This window comes from Panthera onca, chromosome A3, assembly GCF_046562875.1.
Source record: "Panthera onca isolate mPanOnc1 chromosome A3, mPanOnc1 haplotype 2, whole genome shotgun sequence".
NCBI lineage: Eukaryota > Metazoa > Chordata > Mammalia > Carnivora > Felidae > Panthera > Panthera onca.
Window position 1 is genome coordinate 50,782,632 of NC_138341.1, and position 17,291 is coordinate 50,799,922.

General features: G+C 56.3%; 1 protein-coding gene across 3 annotated transcripts in view; it reads left to right on the forward strand.

The window, feature by feature from the left end:
• RAB11FIP5 (RAB11 family interacting protein 5) overlaps window positions 1-17,291 on the forward strand; it is a 37,650-nt gene that overhangs the window by 16,320 nt on the left and 4,039 nt on the right. The window contains exons 2-4 of one of the 3 annotated variants that reach the window (XM_060657755.3): window positions 4,375-4,811; window positions 4,945-5,644; window positions 13,277-15,259. In XM_060657755.3, the coding sequence (XP_060513738.3) occupies window positions 4,375-4,811; window positions 4,945-5,644; window positions 13,277-15,259 (3,120 nt within the window). The remainder of the gene's footprint in view (window positions 1-4,374; window positions 4,812-4,944; window positions 5,645-13,276; window positions 15,260-17,291) is intronic. The other 2 variants (XM_060657764.3, XM_060657783.3) reach the window with 2 other exon arrangements.

A 17,291-nucleotide genomic window follows, 5' to 3' on the forward strand; every position in this document is an offset into this window, starting at 1 on the left:
GGCAGCTGCGAGATCTTCCTAGAGGAGGTGGGACTGGAGCTGGGCCACAGGACCCTGTAGGCACATTCCCCGTGGGAACCCCGCTTTGTGGGGATGAGATGCCCAGTGGGATCTGCTGCATGTGGGGCTCTGTAAAGAGAGTCTCCATCGTTTCACTGAGGGATCATCAGCCCATGTCGGCAATGTCTGTGGCCTTCTAGCCTCCAGTGGACCGTGTGCCACAGGGTCTGGCAGGTCTGGGGTTTTCTAGGGGCCATCTGTATAGGCAGGAGGAGGAAGCAGAAGCAAGGGGTCGAGGAGAGGGATGTGGGCTTTGTCTGGGAGCTGGTGGTTATGTGGCCTTGCCATCCCAGCTGGTGTGGGTCATACTCTTTGGAGAAGGCCTGCTCTGGTTGAGTCCCAGGACACCCAAGGTGCCTGGCAGGGTCCAGTTCAGTCCTGCCCTCGACTGGTAGGGAGGTAGATGGGTGACAGTGGCTGGGGTCCAGAGGCAGCCTCACTCTGCTCTGGATGGGGGAGTCTCAGAAAATGGTAAGGAAAGTCTTTCCTCTTCACTCCTGGCCTTCCTGAAAAGCAGGTCAGAGACAGACAAGCAGACAGACAGACACAGACCCAAATTCCCTGGGGAAGAGCAGGAGAAGCAGAGGTGACCTTATGTGGGGGTAGGGAAGGGCAGGGAACAAGGATCCTTTAGGCAGAGGACCTAAGCCTCCCTGTGGTCTATTGATGCAAGCTCCCTTCATCTGAGGGGTGGGAGGGGAGAGGCCAGCAGCCTGTTCTGTGGCTCAAGCAACTGAGGAGATAAGATAGGAACAAGCGTTTTCTTTGGTCTCTTTTTCCTATTGTGACAGTAATATATATATATATATATATTCCTTATAAAAAATTCAAACCGGACAAAAATACTCAATGGAGGCGGTCATTGTTCCCTGCAGCCTCACCCCCCAACAGATAGCTACTGTTCATCCTGCGATGTGTGGAGTGTGACCAGCTAGGACTGAGGGCCCCTGACCTTTATGCCCCAGCAAAGGATGTCTGTACTTGCCGATTCCAGTTACTCAGAGCTAGTGGGTTTGGGGTGGAGTCCACACAGTTCTCTTTTTCTCCACCTCCCAGGATCTTCTGTGCCAGATAGGGCCTGGTCTAGGTTTGGAGAAAGTGACTAGGGCCTGGCCTTTAAAGAGTTGGAGTGTCAGGCCCAGGGTGGGCACTGGCTTGAGAAAGGAGGGGTGTGAGGATGTCGATGCAAGCTGGTTTGTTTTTCTAGTAACCCTCCCCTCTTGCCCCCAGACACATCCTCTCACACATGCCTTTGATCTCTCAGCTCTCTCTCTTCTCCCCACACTTCTCCCTCCTCCTCCTGCCCCTGCATACTGTGAGAGCACGGAGACGTGCATGCACACTTTGAGCAGGGTCCTCTGTCCTGCCTGCCTGTGCCACCGTCTGCCCTGACGCAGCCTGCCCGGTGGATGGTTTAGGAGGGAAAACCAGCGGCCCTGGCTCACTGCACTCGGGCCATCGCGTGGGTCACCTAGGACAGGACAGGCGCGTAGCTCATAATGGGCACACAAGGGTGCAGTCATGATGGACTCTCCCAAAGGGGTGCAACTGCACGTGGCCTGGGAAGACGTTTTTTCATACAGAAGATGCCCGACTCCCAACCCATTTATGTCTGTGAGAAGCTGAGAAGCTCGGGGAGCTGGTGCCGTGGGGTAGGCAGATCTCAGGGTTGGGGGTGACCAGCATTGCACTGACTGAGGCATGTGGGGGGGTTGTAGGGTGTGTGGTGTGTGTATGTGTGTGGTGTGGGAGGGGTGTGTGGGGTGCAGTGTTGGGGGTGGTGGTGGTGGTGGTGGGTGGGAGGGTGGGTAGTATGGGGTATATGTGGGTTTAGTATATGTATGTACTGCGGGACTTTGAGCCCTTCAGTGACCAATCTGACCATCTCTACCAGGTCTCATTGTACCTTCATGCTTGATTGGCTGGGTCTAGAATCCTAGGCTGGAAAACTTTTCCCTCAGAATTCTGAAGGCATGATTCCATATGTACCCAGTGTTGCTAGTGAAGATCCAATGTTACTCTAATTCCTGAACATATCAACCTGTCTTCCCTATTTGGAAGCTCCCAGGGTCTCCTTTAATTTAATTTAATTTTAATTTTATTTATTTTAGAGAGAGAAAACGTGTGTGTGTGCACAAGTAGGGGAGAGGGGCAGAGGGAGAGAGACAGAGAATCTTCAACAGGCTTCACCCTCAGCACAGAGCCTGACGCAGGGCTTGATCCCACGACCCTGGGATCATGACCTGAGCTGAAATCACGAGTCAGACTCTCAACCTAGTGAGCCACCCAGCCCCTGGGTTCTCCTTTTTATACCTGGTATTCTGAAACCTCACAGTGAGACCTGTTGGCTGCGTCTTTCTTTATTCATTGTGCTACGTGCTTATGGGCCCCTGTGTGCTGATGCTCATGGGCCCCTGTGTGCTGGTGCTCATGTCCTTCAGGTCAGGAAAACTTTCTTGTGTTATTTCTCGCATAGTTTCTTCCACTTTGTGCTCTCTGTTCCCTCCCTCTCCCCCCCTCTCCTTTTTTAAATGTATACAGTTGTTTTTTTTTTTTTAAGAACAGTTTTTGATTTACAGAAAAACAAATGGACGGTACAGACAGTTCACATACACTCCCTAACTCTGATCCCCATCCCGTTCCCCATTTCCTCTGTTATAACATCTCACATTAGTGTGGTACATTTGTTACAACTGATGAACCAGTACCAATATAATATTATTAACTAGAGCCTGTAGTTTACATTAGAGGTCACTCTCTGTGTTTTAGATTCTGCGGGTACTGACAAATACATAAGGACATGTGTTTACCATTACAGTATCACACAGAATAGTTTCACTGCCCTAAAAATTCCCTGTGAGTTATTGGTTTTCAGCTTGTTCAGCCTTTTTCCTGTCTTGTGGATTGGAGAGAGGCCTCCCAAGCCCTTCACACATGGAAGAAGACTCCCTCATCTTTCTTGACTCTCCAGTTACTTGGTGGTGAAACTCCTTGACTGACCTCCAATCATCACCTCATCTTTGTTCTACTTTCTGGGAGATGTCCCCCAACTTGTCTGGAACACATCCTCTGAGGGTTGTGTTTAGCTCTTCTATGCTAGGGAGGTTAGACATTCTGGGTGTTGGTGTGAGAAAGGGGGCCGATTTTTAGTCACTCCTGTCTTCAGCCCTGCACCTGAACCCATCTTGGCGTCCCTACGTCCAGAACCTTTCTGGTTCAGTTTCTCTGCAGAATCTCTCTGCTCACATCTGTAGGAGATGGGGCGGGGTATGACCTGCTGAGCAGAATGGGAGAGGGACCTGGGTGGACCTCCGGGCAGACTCTTTGGAGTGCGAGTGGTCGGGAGGAGGATTTGGGCAGCAGAGGAAGAGCTCCGTGCACAGCGCTCCCCTGTAGGGCGGGCTCCACCCACTCTGTGCAGTCCTCATGTGTGTGAGGGGTCTCTCTGGGAGTGTGTGGTGGGCAGAACATGGGCTTTGGTGAGGTGAAAACCTGGCTGTCGGTCTCCTCTGTCCTTCCTGGCTGCTTGTTCTTGGACAAGTTACTGCTGAGCCTTGACCTCCTGATGTGTAAAATCAGGGTGGCGGCCCCCACCCCCTAGGCATGTTGTAAGGTGTGAGTGAGCATCAGACGAAAACCCTTGTACATTGTGGCACACACACGATGCTCAGCAGATGCGAGTGTTCCTTCCCTTCCCTGGGTCTCTTGAGGTCTCTTTGAGGCCACTTGATGCCATAGTGTGCCCTCCCCCCGTCTTGCAGAGGTATTCCTGGTGGGGCTCGGATGAGTCAGTAAGTGACTGAGGTAGGGGTGCCTGTGTACATGTGTTCCTGGCCCTGGGCCTCTGGATGAGCTGTTTTTTCCTGGGCTCACTAGTGGCTCAGAGCAGAGCTTTGGCCGGGACTAGCCAGAGGAGATGATGTAAACAGGGAAAAATGTGAGTAGGTCTGTCTATACCAGGGGCCTGGAGGGTTAAGAGACCTCTCCACACCCAGTCTCACCCCTCTGGGCCTCAGAGTTGCAGATGTAGGCAGGGAGGGGGAAGAGGGGGGATCTCCGAGCTTCAGGGAAGGGGGATGGGAGGGTGGCATGGAGTGGTAACCGCTGCCCTGCCCAGTAACACCCAGTAGATTCCCCTACACAGGATGTGGTTTCCTTCATCATGGAAAAGCTGTAGATAGTTTCTCAGCTCTGCCTGTGGCTGGGAAGGCTGGGCCTGTGCGTCAGGGCAGGAGCCTGTGTGTGTGTGTGGGGAGGGGGGGGGGCGGGCTCCTTGTGCTGTGACCACAGCTGTACCCCACCCCCTTCCCGCAGGTGGTACAAGCTGCACTCCAAGGCGGGCAAGAAGGAGAAGGAACGTGGAGAGATCCAGGTCACCATCCAGTTCACTCGCAACAACTTGAGCGCCAGCATGTTTGACCTGTCCATGAAGGACAAGCCGCGGTCCCCTTTCAGCAAGATCAAGGACAAGATGAAGGGCAAGAAGAAGTATGAGCTGGAATCTGCCTCCGCCATCCTCCCAAGCAGCGCCCTGGAGGACCCTGAGCTGGGCAGCCTGGGCAAGATGGGCAAAGCCAAAGGCTTCTTCCTGCGCAACAAGCTACGCAAGTCCTCCCTGACGCAGTCTAACACCTCGCTGGGCTCGGACAGCACCCTGTCCTCGGCCAGCGGGAGCCTGGCCTACCAGGGCCCGGGCGCCGAGCTCCTCACACGCTCGCCCAGCCGTAGCAGCTGGCTGTCCACCGAAGGGGGTGAGTGAGGGCTGAGCGCCCCGGGGCCGGGGGTGGGGAACAGGGGGACAAGGAGGGTGGTGGGGGAAGGCCCCCCGCCAGGAACCAGGGCTTCTTTTCCTGCTGCCAACCCCATGGGGTGCTTCCTTTTCAGGCAGGGACGCTACCCAGTCCCCCAAGTTGCTCACCCACAAAAGGACCTACAGTGATGAGGCCAGCCAGATGCGAGCGGCTCCACCCCGATCCCTTCTGGACCTCCAGGGCCACCTGGAAGCTGCCTCCCGCTCCTCGCTCTGTGTCAATGGGAGCCACATTTACAACGAGGAGCCCCAGGCCCCCCTGCGGCACCGCAGCTCCATCTCGGGCCCCTTCCCACCCTCCAGCTCCCTGCACAGTGTGTCTTCCCGGCCTGCTGAGGAGGGGACTCGGCCCGCAGATGACTCCGGGGGCAGAGGCAGCCACAGCACCAGCAGCTCAGAGGTGCTGCCCGGACAGGAGGAGCTGAGCTCTCAGGCCAAAGTGTTGGCCACTGGGGCCAACCGCTCTGGAGAGGAAGAGGGGGCCCAGCTCCCAGAGGGAAAGCCAGTACAGGTTGCCACACCCATGGTGGCCTCCTCCGAGGCTGTGGCCGAGAAGGAAGGAGCCCGGAAGGAGGAGCGGAAGCCCCGGATGGGCCTCTTCCACCACCACCACCAGGGGCTGAGTCGGAGCGAGTTGGGGCGCCGTGGCTCTCTGGGGGAGAAGGGGGGTCCCATGCTGGGGGCCTCCCCCCACCACTCATCCAGCGGGGAGGAAAAGGCCAAGAGTAGCTGGTTTGGCTTCAGAGAAGCCAAGGAACCGACTCAGAAACCCAGGTACGTCCTTGGCAAAACCAGCTTTGCTCCTCGGGAAGGATGCTGGGGTATTTGTAGCCTGGACCCTGGGGCAGGGAGAATGGAGCAGATGGGGCCCTTGGGCAGGCTGCTGGGGCTCTGGCTTTGCATGGTTGAGTTGGGGGAGGGTGCTGTTTCCCTAAGCCAGGGCTTGGTGTTGGCATATGGACACAGGTGAGTTGCAAGGGCACAGCGCTTTGGGGACCCTGTGGATTGAGGAATCCAGTCTCCTGCTCATGGGTCTTGCTTCTGAGTTGGCACACCTACCCCCTGAGGGAGGGGGAGAAGGGAAGAAAAGCAGGAAAGGCTATTTGTGTGAATTCTTTGCTTTCCAACTTCTACCTCTTGCCCTTTGGCCTCAAGGCCAGGAAGCCTTGGCAGGTGGAGAGGCAGGACGGGGCCTGTACCTCATACCCTCCACCTCCATCCCAGCTGTTCCCTGTTGGCTCTGTGACCTCTTCCCCCTGAGCGATGGGAGCCAAGTCGTTGATGCTCCCCTCCTCTTTTCGTACACTCACCCCCCCCTCCCCAGTTATGCTCCTGGGCTGGCAAGGGGCTGTGGACAACTCCCTTAAAATCTGTGACCTACCTTCTGTCCTTGAAGACTGTTAGGGCTCTGGCCCTCACTGTCATCCTTGGTCTTGGGGTATGGCAAGTGCTGATGGCTGTTCTGTTGTGAATGTGCCAAGTCCCACCCATGAGAGTGATGCGGGAGTCCTTGAGCTCAGGCTCTGGCAGAGCTCTCAGAAGGGTTCTGGTACTAATTAGGATTCTGTACCTGGTTCCACTGTGGGGACTGGTTTCCCACACATCCAAGGAATTCTCTGACACCAGCTTGATGTCCTACAATTCAACTCAATTCTGACACTGTTTACCCAGAGATAGCATCAGACCCCACATAGGCTCAGTACTACAGGACTGACCTACAGGATTGACTCCCCCTCCCCCCCCCCCCCCGCCCACTTCGGATGCCTGTCACAAGTCCAGGTTGTCACCTGTGCTACTGACCAACCAGCTGTAGATCAGAGGTTCCAGTGACCATCTCCCCGCCTCCTTCCTTGGGTTTGGTTATTTTGCTAGAGTGGCTCACAGAACTCGGAAACACTTTGCTTACTAGATCGCTCTTTTATTATAAATGGCTATAACTCAGGAACAGCCTGATGGAAGAGATACATAGGACAAGGTATGAGGAAAGGGCGCAGGGCTTCCATGCCCTCTCCCAGCATGCCACACCTCCAGCATCTCCACATGTTCACTGGCCCCTGAAACTCTCAAACCCCATTCTTTGAAGTTTTTATGGAGACTTCATCACACGAGCGCTTATGATTAAATCATTGGCCGCTGGTGATCAACTCAACTTCCAGCTCCTTTCTCCTCTGCAGAAATGAGGGTGAGACTGAAAGTTCCACCCTTCTGTTCATGGTTGGTTCCGCTGGCAACCAGGCCCCGTTCTTAGGGGCTTTTTAAGAGTCACCTCATCCACACAAACCCAGTTATGGTAGAAAGGGACTTGTTATGAATAACAAGATGCCCATTTCACTTTTATGGCTCTGAAGCATTTCAGGAACTGCAGACAAGAGACCAAATATTAAAAGATGCTCTTATCGCTTAGGAAATTTCAAGGGTTTTGGAAGCTATGAGCCAGAAACTGTGGATGAAGACCACATATTTCTCATATGAGAAATATACGATTGGTCATTCAGATGACCAAATCGTCCACCCTGGCCCTTTGACTACTCCTCACTCTGACCATCGGAGGCTGCTGCTTTGTCCAACAGGGTGTAGGGAGGGCCACCAGGTCTAGGTCCTAGGAGCAGAGGTACCCCCCTTCACAAGGGGGCAGGCCCTGGACAGGCAGTGTCTGTGGCAGCTCCAGACAGTGTGGTCAGGCTGCTGTTTCTGCCCTCAGTGAGCCTGCCCCTCCCTTGTCCACGGGTCTGTGGGCAGGAGGTGGGGTGTGAAGGCTGGGCACAGTGAGGAAGGGTTGAGAGTAGGCCCTACAGCCATTCCCCAACAGAAGGGAGAGGACTCCTGCAGTCCTGGTTTTTCTCTTTCCCAGTGGAATTTGAGTCCACGGAGAAGGGCAGGGAGAGGGCTCAGGCCTGGCCGCCTGGCAGCCCCCGGGATGCCTCACACATGGACGGGCGGGGGTTGGAGCAGTCCCTGGGTGATGCCCTCTGCGTCCCCTGCTATAGGTATATCAGCTTCTGTCCCCGCTGCCCAGCCCCTACTCACCGGAGCCCAGGGGAACTGCTGGCCACCTGCAGCGGAGGGAAGATAAGGAAAAAGGGGATGGGCCTGTCTCAGAAGCCCAGGCTGAGCCTATAGCCCTGTGACAACTTAGAGATATTTATGGGTGGTAGTCTGGAAGGTGGTGGCAGGAGACCTGGGCAGGGCGTTTGCTGGGAGGAGCTAGGGTGCCTGGGTCAGATGGAACACAGACCATGGGCTCAGTGCTATTGTCTGTGGGGCATCTCAGGGCCTTTTCCAGGGCAGACAATTGCTCCTGAGGTCATTTCTGTTCATGTGCCCAGGCTTTGGGCTCAGACCCCTGCAGGCCATGACTTTGATGTTGTCATCACTCCTGCTTATAGCCTATTTTCCTAATCCTGGGTGTCTATGTCTCCCAGTGGCCCTTCAGAGTCCAGAGAAGTTGGCTCACTTATAGACATGAGGAAGCTGAGGTTTGTGCCCTTCTCCTTGAATTCTGAGCTTGTCCTCACCAGGATGGAGGCCATCCAGGCATTTCTGCCCTTTGGAGGCTCATTTGAGGGCATAGGCCACCAGAGCTGGGCCTGTGGCCTTGCATCCAGGCTGGGTGGGGTGGGAGGGCTGTGTTTTGGGTCAAGTGGCCTAATCTGGACAGGTGTGAAACCTGGACAGTGAGTCCGTCGGCATCACCCTGGCCCTGGGCCTTGACAGGGCCGGGAAGGTGGTCTGGAAGAAATGAGTGTTGGCACTTGCCCAGAGGGCTTGCTCTGGGCTTTTGAGGAGAGAATGAGGTCAGATACCCAGAACTGGAGTGACCAAAGGTAGCTGCAGGCCCCCAGTGGGGCTCCAGAGTCTGTCTACAGGCTCAGAGGTTCGGGGCACCTGTGTCCCCCGGGGCTACCATTGCAGATTGCTGGGTGTTCCTCACTGGGAAGGGCAGCAGCGCCCTCTAGTGCTCCCACGTAGCACTGGTGCCCCAGGGAAAGGCCGGAAGCAGTACGAGTCAGATGTGCAGTCTCCAGAAAAAAAGCTGTTGCTGTTGGAGAAGCCAGTGGCTGGAAGAAAAGGAACAAGGGTATGAAGGACTGAGAAGATGGCCCTCCTTTTCCTCCTGGCCTGGCCTTCCTCCCTCGCCTGCTAGGCCCATGGCTGTCACACTAGGCCCCTACCAGTGTGTGTGCCTGGGGGGCGATGGTAGTTGAGACTCAGCCCTGCTCACCAGCCCCGTGGTCGCCGTGCGTCTTGGGCTGCAGCATGAGCTCCTTACTGTGTGTTTGAGGACTGTCAAGAGTGTTCAACACAAGCGTGTTCAACCCACCAGAGCCAAACAGGGTTGTCTTTGTGTCTATCCCTCTCTGACCATTTAGAGTATAAGCTTCCTGTGGGCAGGCCACCCCGGAGCTCGCCCGCCAGGGCCCCTTCACACTAATCGTAGAACCCTGTGTACAATAGGGGATCAAGTGCTGGATGCAGATTTTTTATTTTTATTTTTTTTTCAATATATGAAATTTATTGTCACATTGGTTTCCATACAACACCCAGTGCTCATCTCAAAAGGTGCCCTCCTCAATGCCCATCACCCACCCTCCCCTGGATGCAGATTTTTTAAATTGGGGTCAGTGTGGTACAACATGGGAGCAAGTGTATCGTGGTGGCCTTTGGTGGTCTGTGCATCTGTCCCGGCCCCTCACCAGGAGTAGTGACACCGAGGTCCCGATGAGCTTAGAGTGTGCAGTGGCTGCCGAAAGCTGAGCGCCCCAGTGGCAGTTCCGGTGGGGTAAATGCGGGACATGATGTGTGTCCAGTGACCTAGAGTTAGTGTGGCCGTCCGTCCTGTTTGTGGCTGTTTTCCTGGTATGGTTAATATTGCCCTTTTACTGTGTTAAAAACATTCTGGTTTGGAAGATAAATTATGTGGTCTCCCCACTTACAGCTTCCTAGGCCCCTCTTTGTCACCCCATTGTGCTCAGGTGATGGGAGAGGATACACACGCCCCGTCTATTGGACACCTTTCCTGGGCATCAGGCATCAGTCTCAGGAGGGTGCCAGGAGATCGTGCCTTAGGAGGGATGGCTAAAGGGCTTGTTGGCTGGGAGTGTATGCCTCGAAGGCTGGCTTTGACCTTTTGGGGGACTGCCTGGTGGAGAGCCTTTGCAGATCCGCATGCCACCTCTGGGACCAGTGTGTGGAAATAACAAGGACACATGGCTCATCTCAGCCTAAGGAAGGGCTGTCCACCAGTGAAACTGACCTCCAGCTACAGAGGTGGCCTGGTGATGCAGTAAGTTGCCCAGCAACGGCAACGTTTAAGTAGAGGGGCTGTTAGAGAGAAGGGGGGATGTCAGCATTAAGGGGCGGGTTCCACCAGTTGTCCTAAGTTTCCTGCAGGCCCTAAAGCTTTATTCCCTCAGATTACTGGGGCAGAGACATTTGGACCTCTGACTTCTTTCCCCAACTTTGTTCCTTTTTTTTAAAATTTTTTTTTTTCAACGTTTTTTATTTATTTTTGGGACAGAGAGAGACAGAGCATGAACGGGGGAGGGGCAGAGAGAGAGGGAGACACAGAATCTGAAACAGGCTCCAGGCTCCGAGCCATCAGCCCAGAGCCTGACGCGGGGCTCGAACTCACAGACCGCGAGATCGTGACCTGGCTGAAGTCGGACGCTTAACCGACTGCGCCACCCAGGCGCCCCCCAACTTTGTTCCTAGAAAAGAAGACAAGTCAGCATATGTTGAAGTCCCCTCTGCATGGTGTGGGCTGGCACCGTGGGTTCTGGCCTCAGAGCATAACCTGGGGAAATAACCACATGTGGGGGTGTGTCTGGTCTGTGCCAGATACAGTGGCAGGGAGAGGAAATTCTAAAGTGAGAACCCTCAGAGTGTGCACCTGGGGTGGAGCAAGGGTAAGGGAGAGGCGGGGGGGAAGGGGAGGGGGTGCTACTGGGTGGGAGGGTTGGATGGGATGTTCTCACAGGTGCCGCCAACTCTTGGGAGCCTGCTGGGCCTGGCACTAGGAGTCCCTTCCTCTAGGGAGAACCCTTTGCTGGTTCCATACCAACGGGTTTGCGTGTACCTCTGGGGAGCCAGTGGGGGAGGGTGCTAGCCTAGCCTGGGGCTCCGGGCCTCCTGCTCTGCCGTCTCCTGCCCTGCGGTTCTGACTGCCAGCCAGACTGCGATGAGACCACAGGGGTGAGTGGGGCCAGGCCAAAGCTGAGGGGACTGCAGAGCTAAGCTAGGTGCTATTTAATGTTGATGGAGCTCTCTTCCTTCAGACCCCTCTGGTCACTTGTCACGAAGGGGACTGGAGAGAGCCACTGAAGTGGCTCAGAGTAGCTCTGTTCCTGGGGGCTGACTCCTGTTGGCACAGTTGGACTGTGTCTGGTATGGGTGCTCCAGCTGGGGGGCAGGCTGAGGGCAGGGCCTTGACCCACGTGGTGGTACGTTGCTCTCTGTGGTCCCCTAGGTAGGCACCTGCCTGGGGCCTGCTTGCAATGGAGAAGGGACGTTTGTGGGGCTTGGGACTCTGGGCCCAGGATTTGCCCTCTTTTGGTATCTTCACCATGTCAGGACCACAGAGGTAGAGCAGTGCTGGGAAGCCTGGTGGGTTGGGAGTCGATGGGACTCTCTTACCCTCCACCCCACACCCAGTCTCTAGGTGATAGTATGAGGCCAAGAAGCCACACTTGGATGGGGAGTTAGTATAGGGCAAAAGAATAAGGAGAGTCTCTGGAAGCTGGATTCTTAAGAGAAACCCAGAGTTTTGCACCTGGCTGTGCCCTGACAGTGCCACTGTCTTGCGAAGCCCACCTTTGCTGCTGGTTGAACTGGATTCTTTCCCGTTGCTTGCTCCGTGTTTGTGGACAAGCCGGCCCTGCCTCTGCCCAGCTCTGTCTGGGCCCTGTGTTCCCAGAAGAATCCTGGTGAACTCCAGACTAACCGGCTTCCTTCCATAGGTGCCCCTCCCACCCCAACCTGCATTCCATACGAGCTGGCCAGTGACACCTGGCTTCTGCTCCCCAGCCACACCACCCCCTGCCCCTGTGCCTGCCCCCAGTGTTTCCTTGGGGAAAACAGCAGCTTGAGTGGAGAAGATGGAGACATAGGAGTTCCCGGGATGATCACCTGGGCAGGGGCCAAGGAATGGGGGTCTTGGGGCTTAGACTGGGGGCTGGAAGATGGGACCCAGGCAGTAGGCGAAGCCAGCAAGGTCTGGGCCTGTTAGGTGGGCTCAGCTGCCGGGCAGCTGTAAACCACTGTCAGAGTCCTGAAAACTGGGGTGTGGGCCCCCCCTTTTTACCTGCGCTGCCTTTCTGGTTTTCCGTCTCCTGGACTGTCCTGGAGAAGCCATGAACTCAAGTTTCGGAGTCTGCCCCAGCCCACACCCCTACAGTCATCTGTGCACCATAGGTAAGGTGCAGGTGCAGGGGGTGCTCCCTCCTGGAGAGGACCCTGGAGCGGACACCCGGAGGCCAGCAAGTGTTCGCCGGTGTCCGTGGGAGTGGAGGTTCACTGCCACAGGATGGATTTCCCAGGGGAGCCGGCGATCTCTCTGTGTGGGGGACCCCAGAGGGCCCCTGGTGACACTCAAGAGTTGCTGCTACTGCCGCCTTCCAGTCTTTGTCTCCTGAGCAGGGCTGCTCTCAAGGCTGGCCTGTGAGTGCCCTTGGTGATGGGCACCCTCTGCAGGGTGCTGGGCCATGTGGATGCCTGACAGCAGACATCCTCAGTGATATCTTGCTGTCCATCCGGGCAGGTTATGGACCTCCCTCCCCCCCCCCCCCCACAAGAAACGAGAGGGGTGGGTTCTTTTTTATTGACATCTTATCATGCCTTGATGACTGCCCCATCATTACCTCCTATTTCTGCAAGAGGTCAGCAGAACACATCTGCTTCAGCGGTCTGAATTCCAGGCGCCCTGCTGGGTTTTATTAGCACGGGCTTTACTTTACCCAGCCGGATCACTAAGCCTGGCCTTTCTCTGGTCTCCTCATCCCCTCCAAGCACCTGGTATTTCTTTCCTCTCTCAGTCCTTAAAGGGATATAGGGTGCTTTCTGATTGGTTCTGTAGGCGTAAGTCTGGTGTTGAGTAGAAACTTCAGCATATGGACCAGTGGAAGAACACTTGGTTTTGGCTGGAATCCTGGCTGTAAAACGGGATTATTGCTCTCTGGGGTTGGCATGAGGTTTAAATGAGCTCTGTCCAGCATCTTCCTCCTTGGGCAGCACCTAATAATGTACCTGTTAGAGTCTTCCCTTTGTCCCCTGGCTCACATACCTGAACCCAGGTACCAGGCATGTGGTACCTTGCCCAAGGCAGGTGGGGGGCAGGCGCGTGGTATTCAGCAGGGGCGTTTCCAGTCTTGGCATTAACCAGGAGGCTCACGGTTTTGTCTCCCTCCACAGCCTGGACGTGTCTCCTCAGGTAGAACCTGACCCAGCTGCTCTTCCTCACCACCTCCCCTGCTCCCCCTGTGCTACGGCCCCCCCCACTCCTGCTCCCACCGCTGCTCCCATGCTAAGCACTAACCTTTTTGCAGCCGCCTCCCCCGCTGCTGCCACTGCTGCTGCCGCCTCCGCCGCCCCTGAAGCCACCCCATCTGGATTCTTGGGTCTCACCAACCCGTTCCTCACCTCCATGCAGAGCAACCCTTTCTTCGAGGAACTCATAGCCGACATAGCACTAAACTCTCCTTCACCTGCTCCCTCTCTCCCCAGTGCCTCGAGGGCCAGCCCCACCCCCCTGGCCTCCCCTGGGAAAGCCCCGCCTGAGTGGGACGACACCTTCAACGTCTTTGCTGCCAGCAGGCTGCGTCCAGAGGCCAGGAGCAAGATCCTGGCCCCTGCAGGAGTGGGGCTGGAGGTGACTGGGCTGCAAGACCAAGGCCGTGGGGCCATGACAATGAAGGCAGCTGAGCCCCGGGGGGACCCTGGGGGAGGAGGAAGAGGTGGGAGCAGCGTGTGGCTGGAGCCCAGGGTTCCTCTGGACTTGGGACTGGACCGCCAGAGCAAGAGCACGGCTGACCTGGGGCCCCTTGGGTCGATAGGGGCCGGCCTGCCCTCTACGTCAGCCCAGCTGCACCCGAGAGCCTCAGACTCTGAAGCAGACAGGGAGCCACCAGCCCCAGGAGGGGAAGCAGGGCAGAGTCCAGCAGAGAGTGCAACGTCTCTGTTTAGCTCCCCAGAAGTGATCAGTGTGTGGGAAAGACTGCCTGGCCCAGACGACGCCCCTGAGGGCCAGGACGAGGCCTCCCAAGGCGAAGGCCAGCTTTTGCATGAGCTCAATACAGTGGAAGATTCATGGCCTTGGGATGTGGTCACCATTTCTCCTGCAGCTGAAACGTCTTCACCGGTCCTGCGGGGAGAGTCTGATGAGCTGCCTCCTCCCCAGATGCAGCCAGAGTCACCAGAAGCTGGGAGCCCCAAGGGGAGTGAGGGGCCTCCCCCACTGGAGCTGGAGCCAGAGCCTGAGCCAGAGCCCAAACCTGAGCAGGTGTTGGACAAGGAACTGCAACCCAGCAGGCCACCTCCCAAGCCACCACGCCTCTTCACACCCTCAGATTCTCAGGAGGAGGAGGAGGCGGCCACGGCAGCTGCTGCAGGGGGGCTGAGAAGCAGGGGGGCAGAGACTGGAGGAGAAGACGACCTCCCAAGCATGCTGGTTGCTGGTCCACAGGAGGCCAAGGAGGAGGGCGAGGCCCCTGGGTCGGAGTCTGACAGCCATTCTTCTAGAACCCTGCTGGGTGGGCCAGGCCTGGAAGATGTAGTGGAGGGTGCCAGCCCTCCTGTGTCTGGGCCCTACTTATCCCTGCCCACTAGCTGCCCTGAGGGTCCTGCCCCCATACCCCATTACCCAAAGAGCTTGGCTCCTCAGAGTCAGCAGATCCTGGAGGCTCCAGAGAAAGGAGGGAGCCCTGAGGGTCCTGAGGCCCAGAGCCAAGGACCAGTGGGAGAGGGGCTTGGGCCCTTGCCAGGCAGCTCCCAACACACTGACCTCTGGGCGTCAGAGGAGGATGCCTTGAACCCCTTTTTGTCTCAGGGGAACCAAGACCCCCCCAGTCTCCCGTCCACATCCCCTCCAGGGTCCAGGGAATCTTCCATCCTCTCTGGTCCAGAAGAGCTGCCCACGCCCCCAGAGCCTGCTTTTCCACCGCCCCCTCTCCCGTCCTGGGCCGGCCACCGCCATGGGGAGCCCAGCCCTCCATGCTCTCCTCTGCCTGGAGCTCGGCCCCTGACTTCTTCCTCCCCACCCCCTGGGGAGCCAGCCTCCTCCCCTGGGGGCTCCCCTGCCCCACTTAGGGAGGACCACGCTGCAACCACCCCAGCCTCCCCGCTTGTGCTTCTGCCCTTGGAGACACGACCAGCTGAGGAGCCACAGCCCAGTGCCAGGTGAGCGGTGAGCTGCCACCCTGAGAATACACTGCAGGAGGAGATGGGTGGAGGGGGGCAATGCAGCCCAGGGGCTAGGATGTTCACATTCCAGCCTCAGTCCTTCCAGGGGCAGATGAAGGGTTCCTTTACCCTGAAGCAGGATAGGGGAGGCTTTGAAGAAAGGAGCCCTTCTGTGGTACCTGCTCTGAAGCTGTCTCCTTCTTGGATCCTCGGGCAAGCAGAGGTGCAGGGGGTGAAGAATGGAGTGGGGAGAGCTAGTGTGGGCTGGCAGGGGAAGGGGGATGAGAGTTCAGGCATTCAGCTGCAAGGGAAGCTGGGTACTTGTCAGATGGGGGCCATGTCCTCTGCAGCAGGCCCAGGGGAACAGGCTGTGGGAGGCAGAGAACCAGAGGAGGGACCGATACAGAGGTCCGTCGGAGAGAAAGCCCAAGAGCTATTTAGAGGACAGAAGAAAAACAAAAATACTCCCTCACTCAGAAGAAAGGGTCTGTAGCCCCTTCAGGTGCCTCATTGGTTTGCATCTGTGCCTTTTCAGGGGGTGGTCCTGGTGTGCTTAGGACTGTGCAGAGTGGACACTGGATGCCTGTGTGACTGTGGTCACCGTGGCATTGGCCTGTTTGGGGAAGAATGATGAGGCTGTGACCTCACCAGGTTGACTGGTGCGGGGTGACCAGAGCTGAGGTCTGGAGACACAGATCATTTGGGGTCAATGGGGAGCAGTGAAGTCCAGAAGGATGCTAGTGCTCTAGGAGCCCTGAGTGAAGAAGTGGAGGGAGTAGAGGAGGCTGCTTTTTCTGCTGAACAGAGCAGGGTGAGAGTCTTGAGGAGCAGGACGGGCTCCTGGACTAGGGCCCCCAGCCTGCTGGCTCATACATTTAGTCTTCCGAATTCACTGAGCATCCACTGTGTGTCAGACACTAAACAGAGATCAAAGATATGCCCGGAGAGTTCCCAGTCCAGTGAGCAAGACAGAAATGCACCCATGAAGAGCTGGCCCGTGGGGCCCATGCTGATGGAGGAGAAGTGGGAGGAAAGGAATCTGGGCTACCCTTCCAGTGGTAGGTGGTGAGGGAGAGGGGGTGGTTACAGCTTCCTTGCTCTGATGACACTGTCCTTACCTGGCCCTGCTGTATTCCAGCCTCACTTCTAATTATACTCACTACCTTTAGGAAGCTTTATTCCCTTCAGGGCTGGCTTCGTGTCGAACTCAGCATGTTCCTTACATCATGAAGTAGATGGGCCAAGTAGAGCTATCCCCATTTCTCAGATGAGGAAATGGGAGTCCTTGAGAGCTATGGGGTCCAGGGTCCCTCTGATGTGTGGGGGCAACCAGATTGAGAGCCCAGGACCCATTCAGGGTTTCTTTATGCCACCCCTCCCCAGGCACAGCCCATAGGTAGCATTAGAGCAGCTTTTAAGTTCCCATCCCTAATGCCAACTCTTAGGTGGGAAGAGATAGGTTGTTTATTGCTATCTGCCCCCTGCCTGGCCTCTCTACCACTCTTCCCAGGTTGTGAGACTGAATCCATGGCCCTATCCTGAGTAGCAGAGTTGACTTCTCTGGGTCTGGGCACTCCTTCCTCCAATGGAGCTCAGGGCCTTGGGCTAAGCCATTTTGCTTCCTACTGCTGAAGAGTCCAAATTCTGGGGGCAGGTTAGTTGATTTGAGGGCCTGCTGCTTGCAGTTTGCATACCTGTCACAGGTACAGGGTGCTGGGGGATCCCAGAGCAGGGTCACTTTAGTCAGCTTGGGGGAATCAGGAAAGTTGCCCAGAGGAAGTGGCCTTGCATAGCTTTGAAACATGAATAGGAGTTAGTAGGCCAGCAGGTGAAGGGCCAGTGTTCCAGACAGAGGGACAGCTTTTATAAGAGCCTGCAGGTGAGAAAGAGCACATTTCCCGGGGTGTCGGCAGTGTGTGGGGAAGTAGAGACCCAGCAGGAAAGGGCAGGGCCCATTCGTGTTAGAGATTGTGTTTTCTTATCTGATCTAGAACGGTAAAGGCTGTTGAAGCTTGGAGAGGCTGAGCTA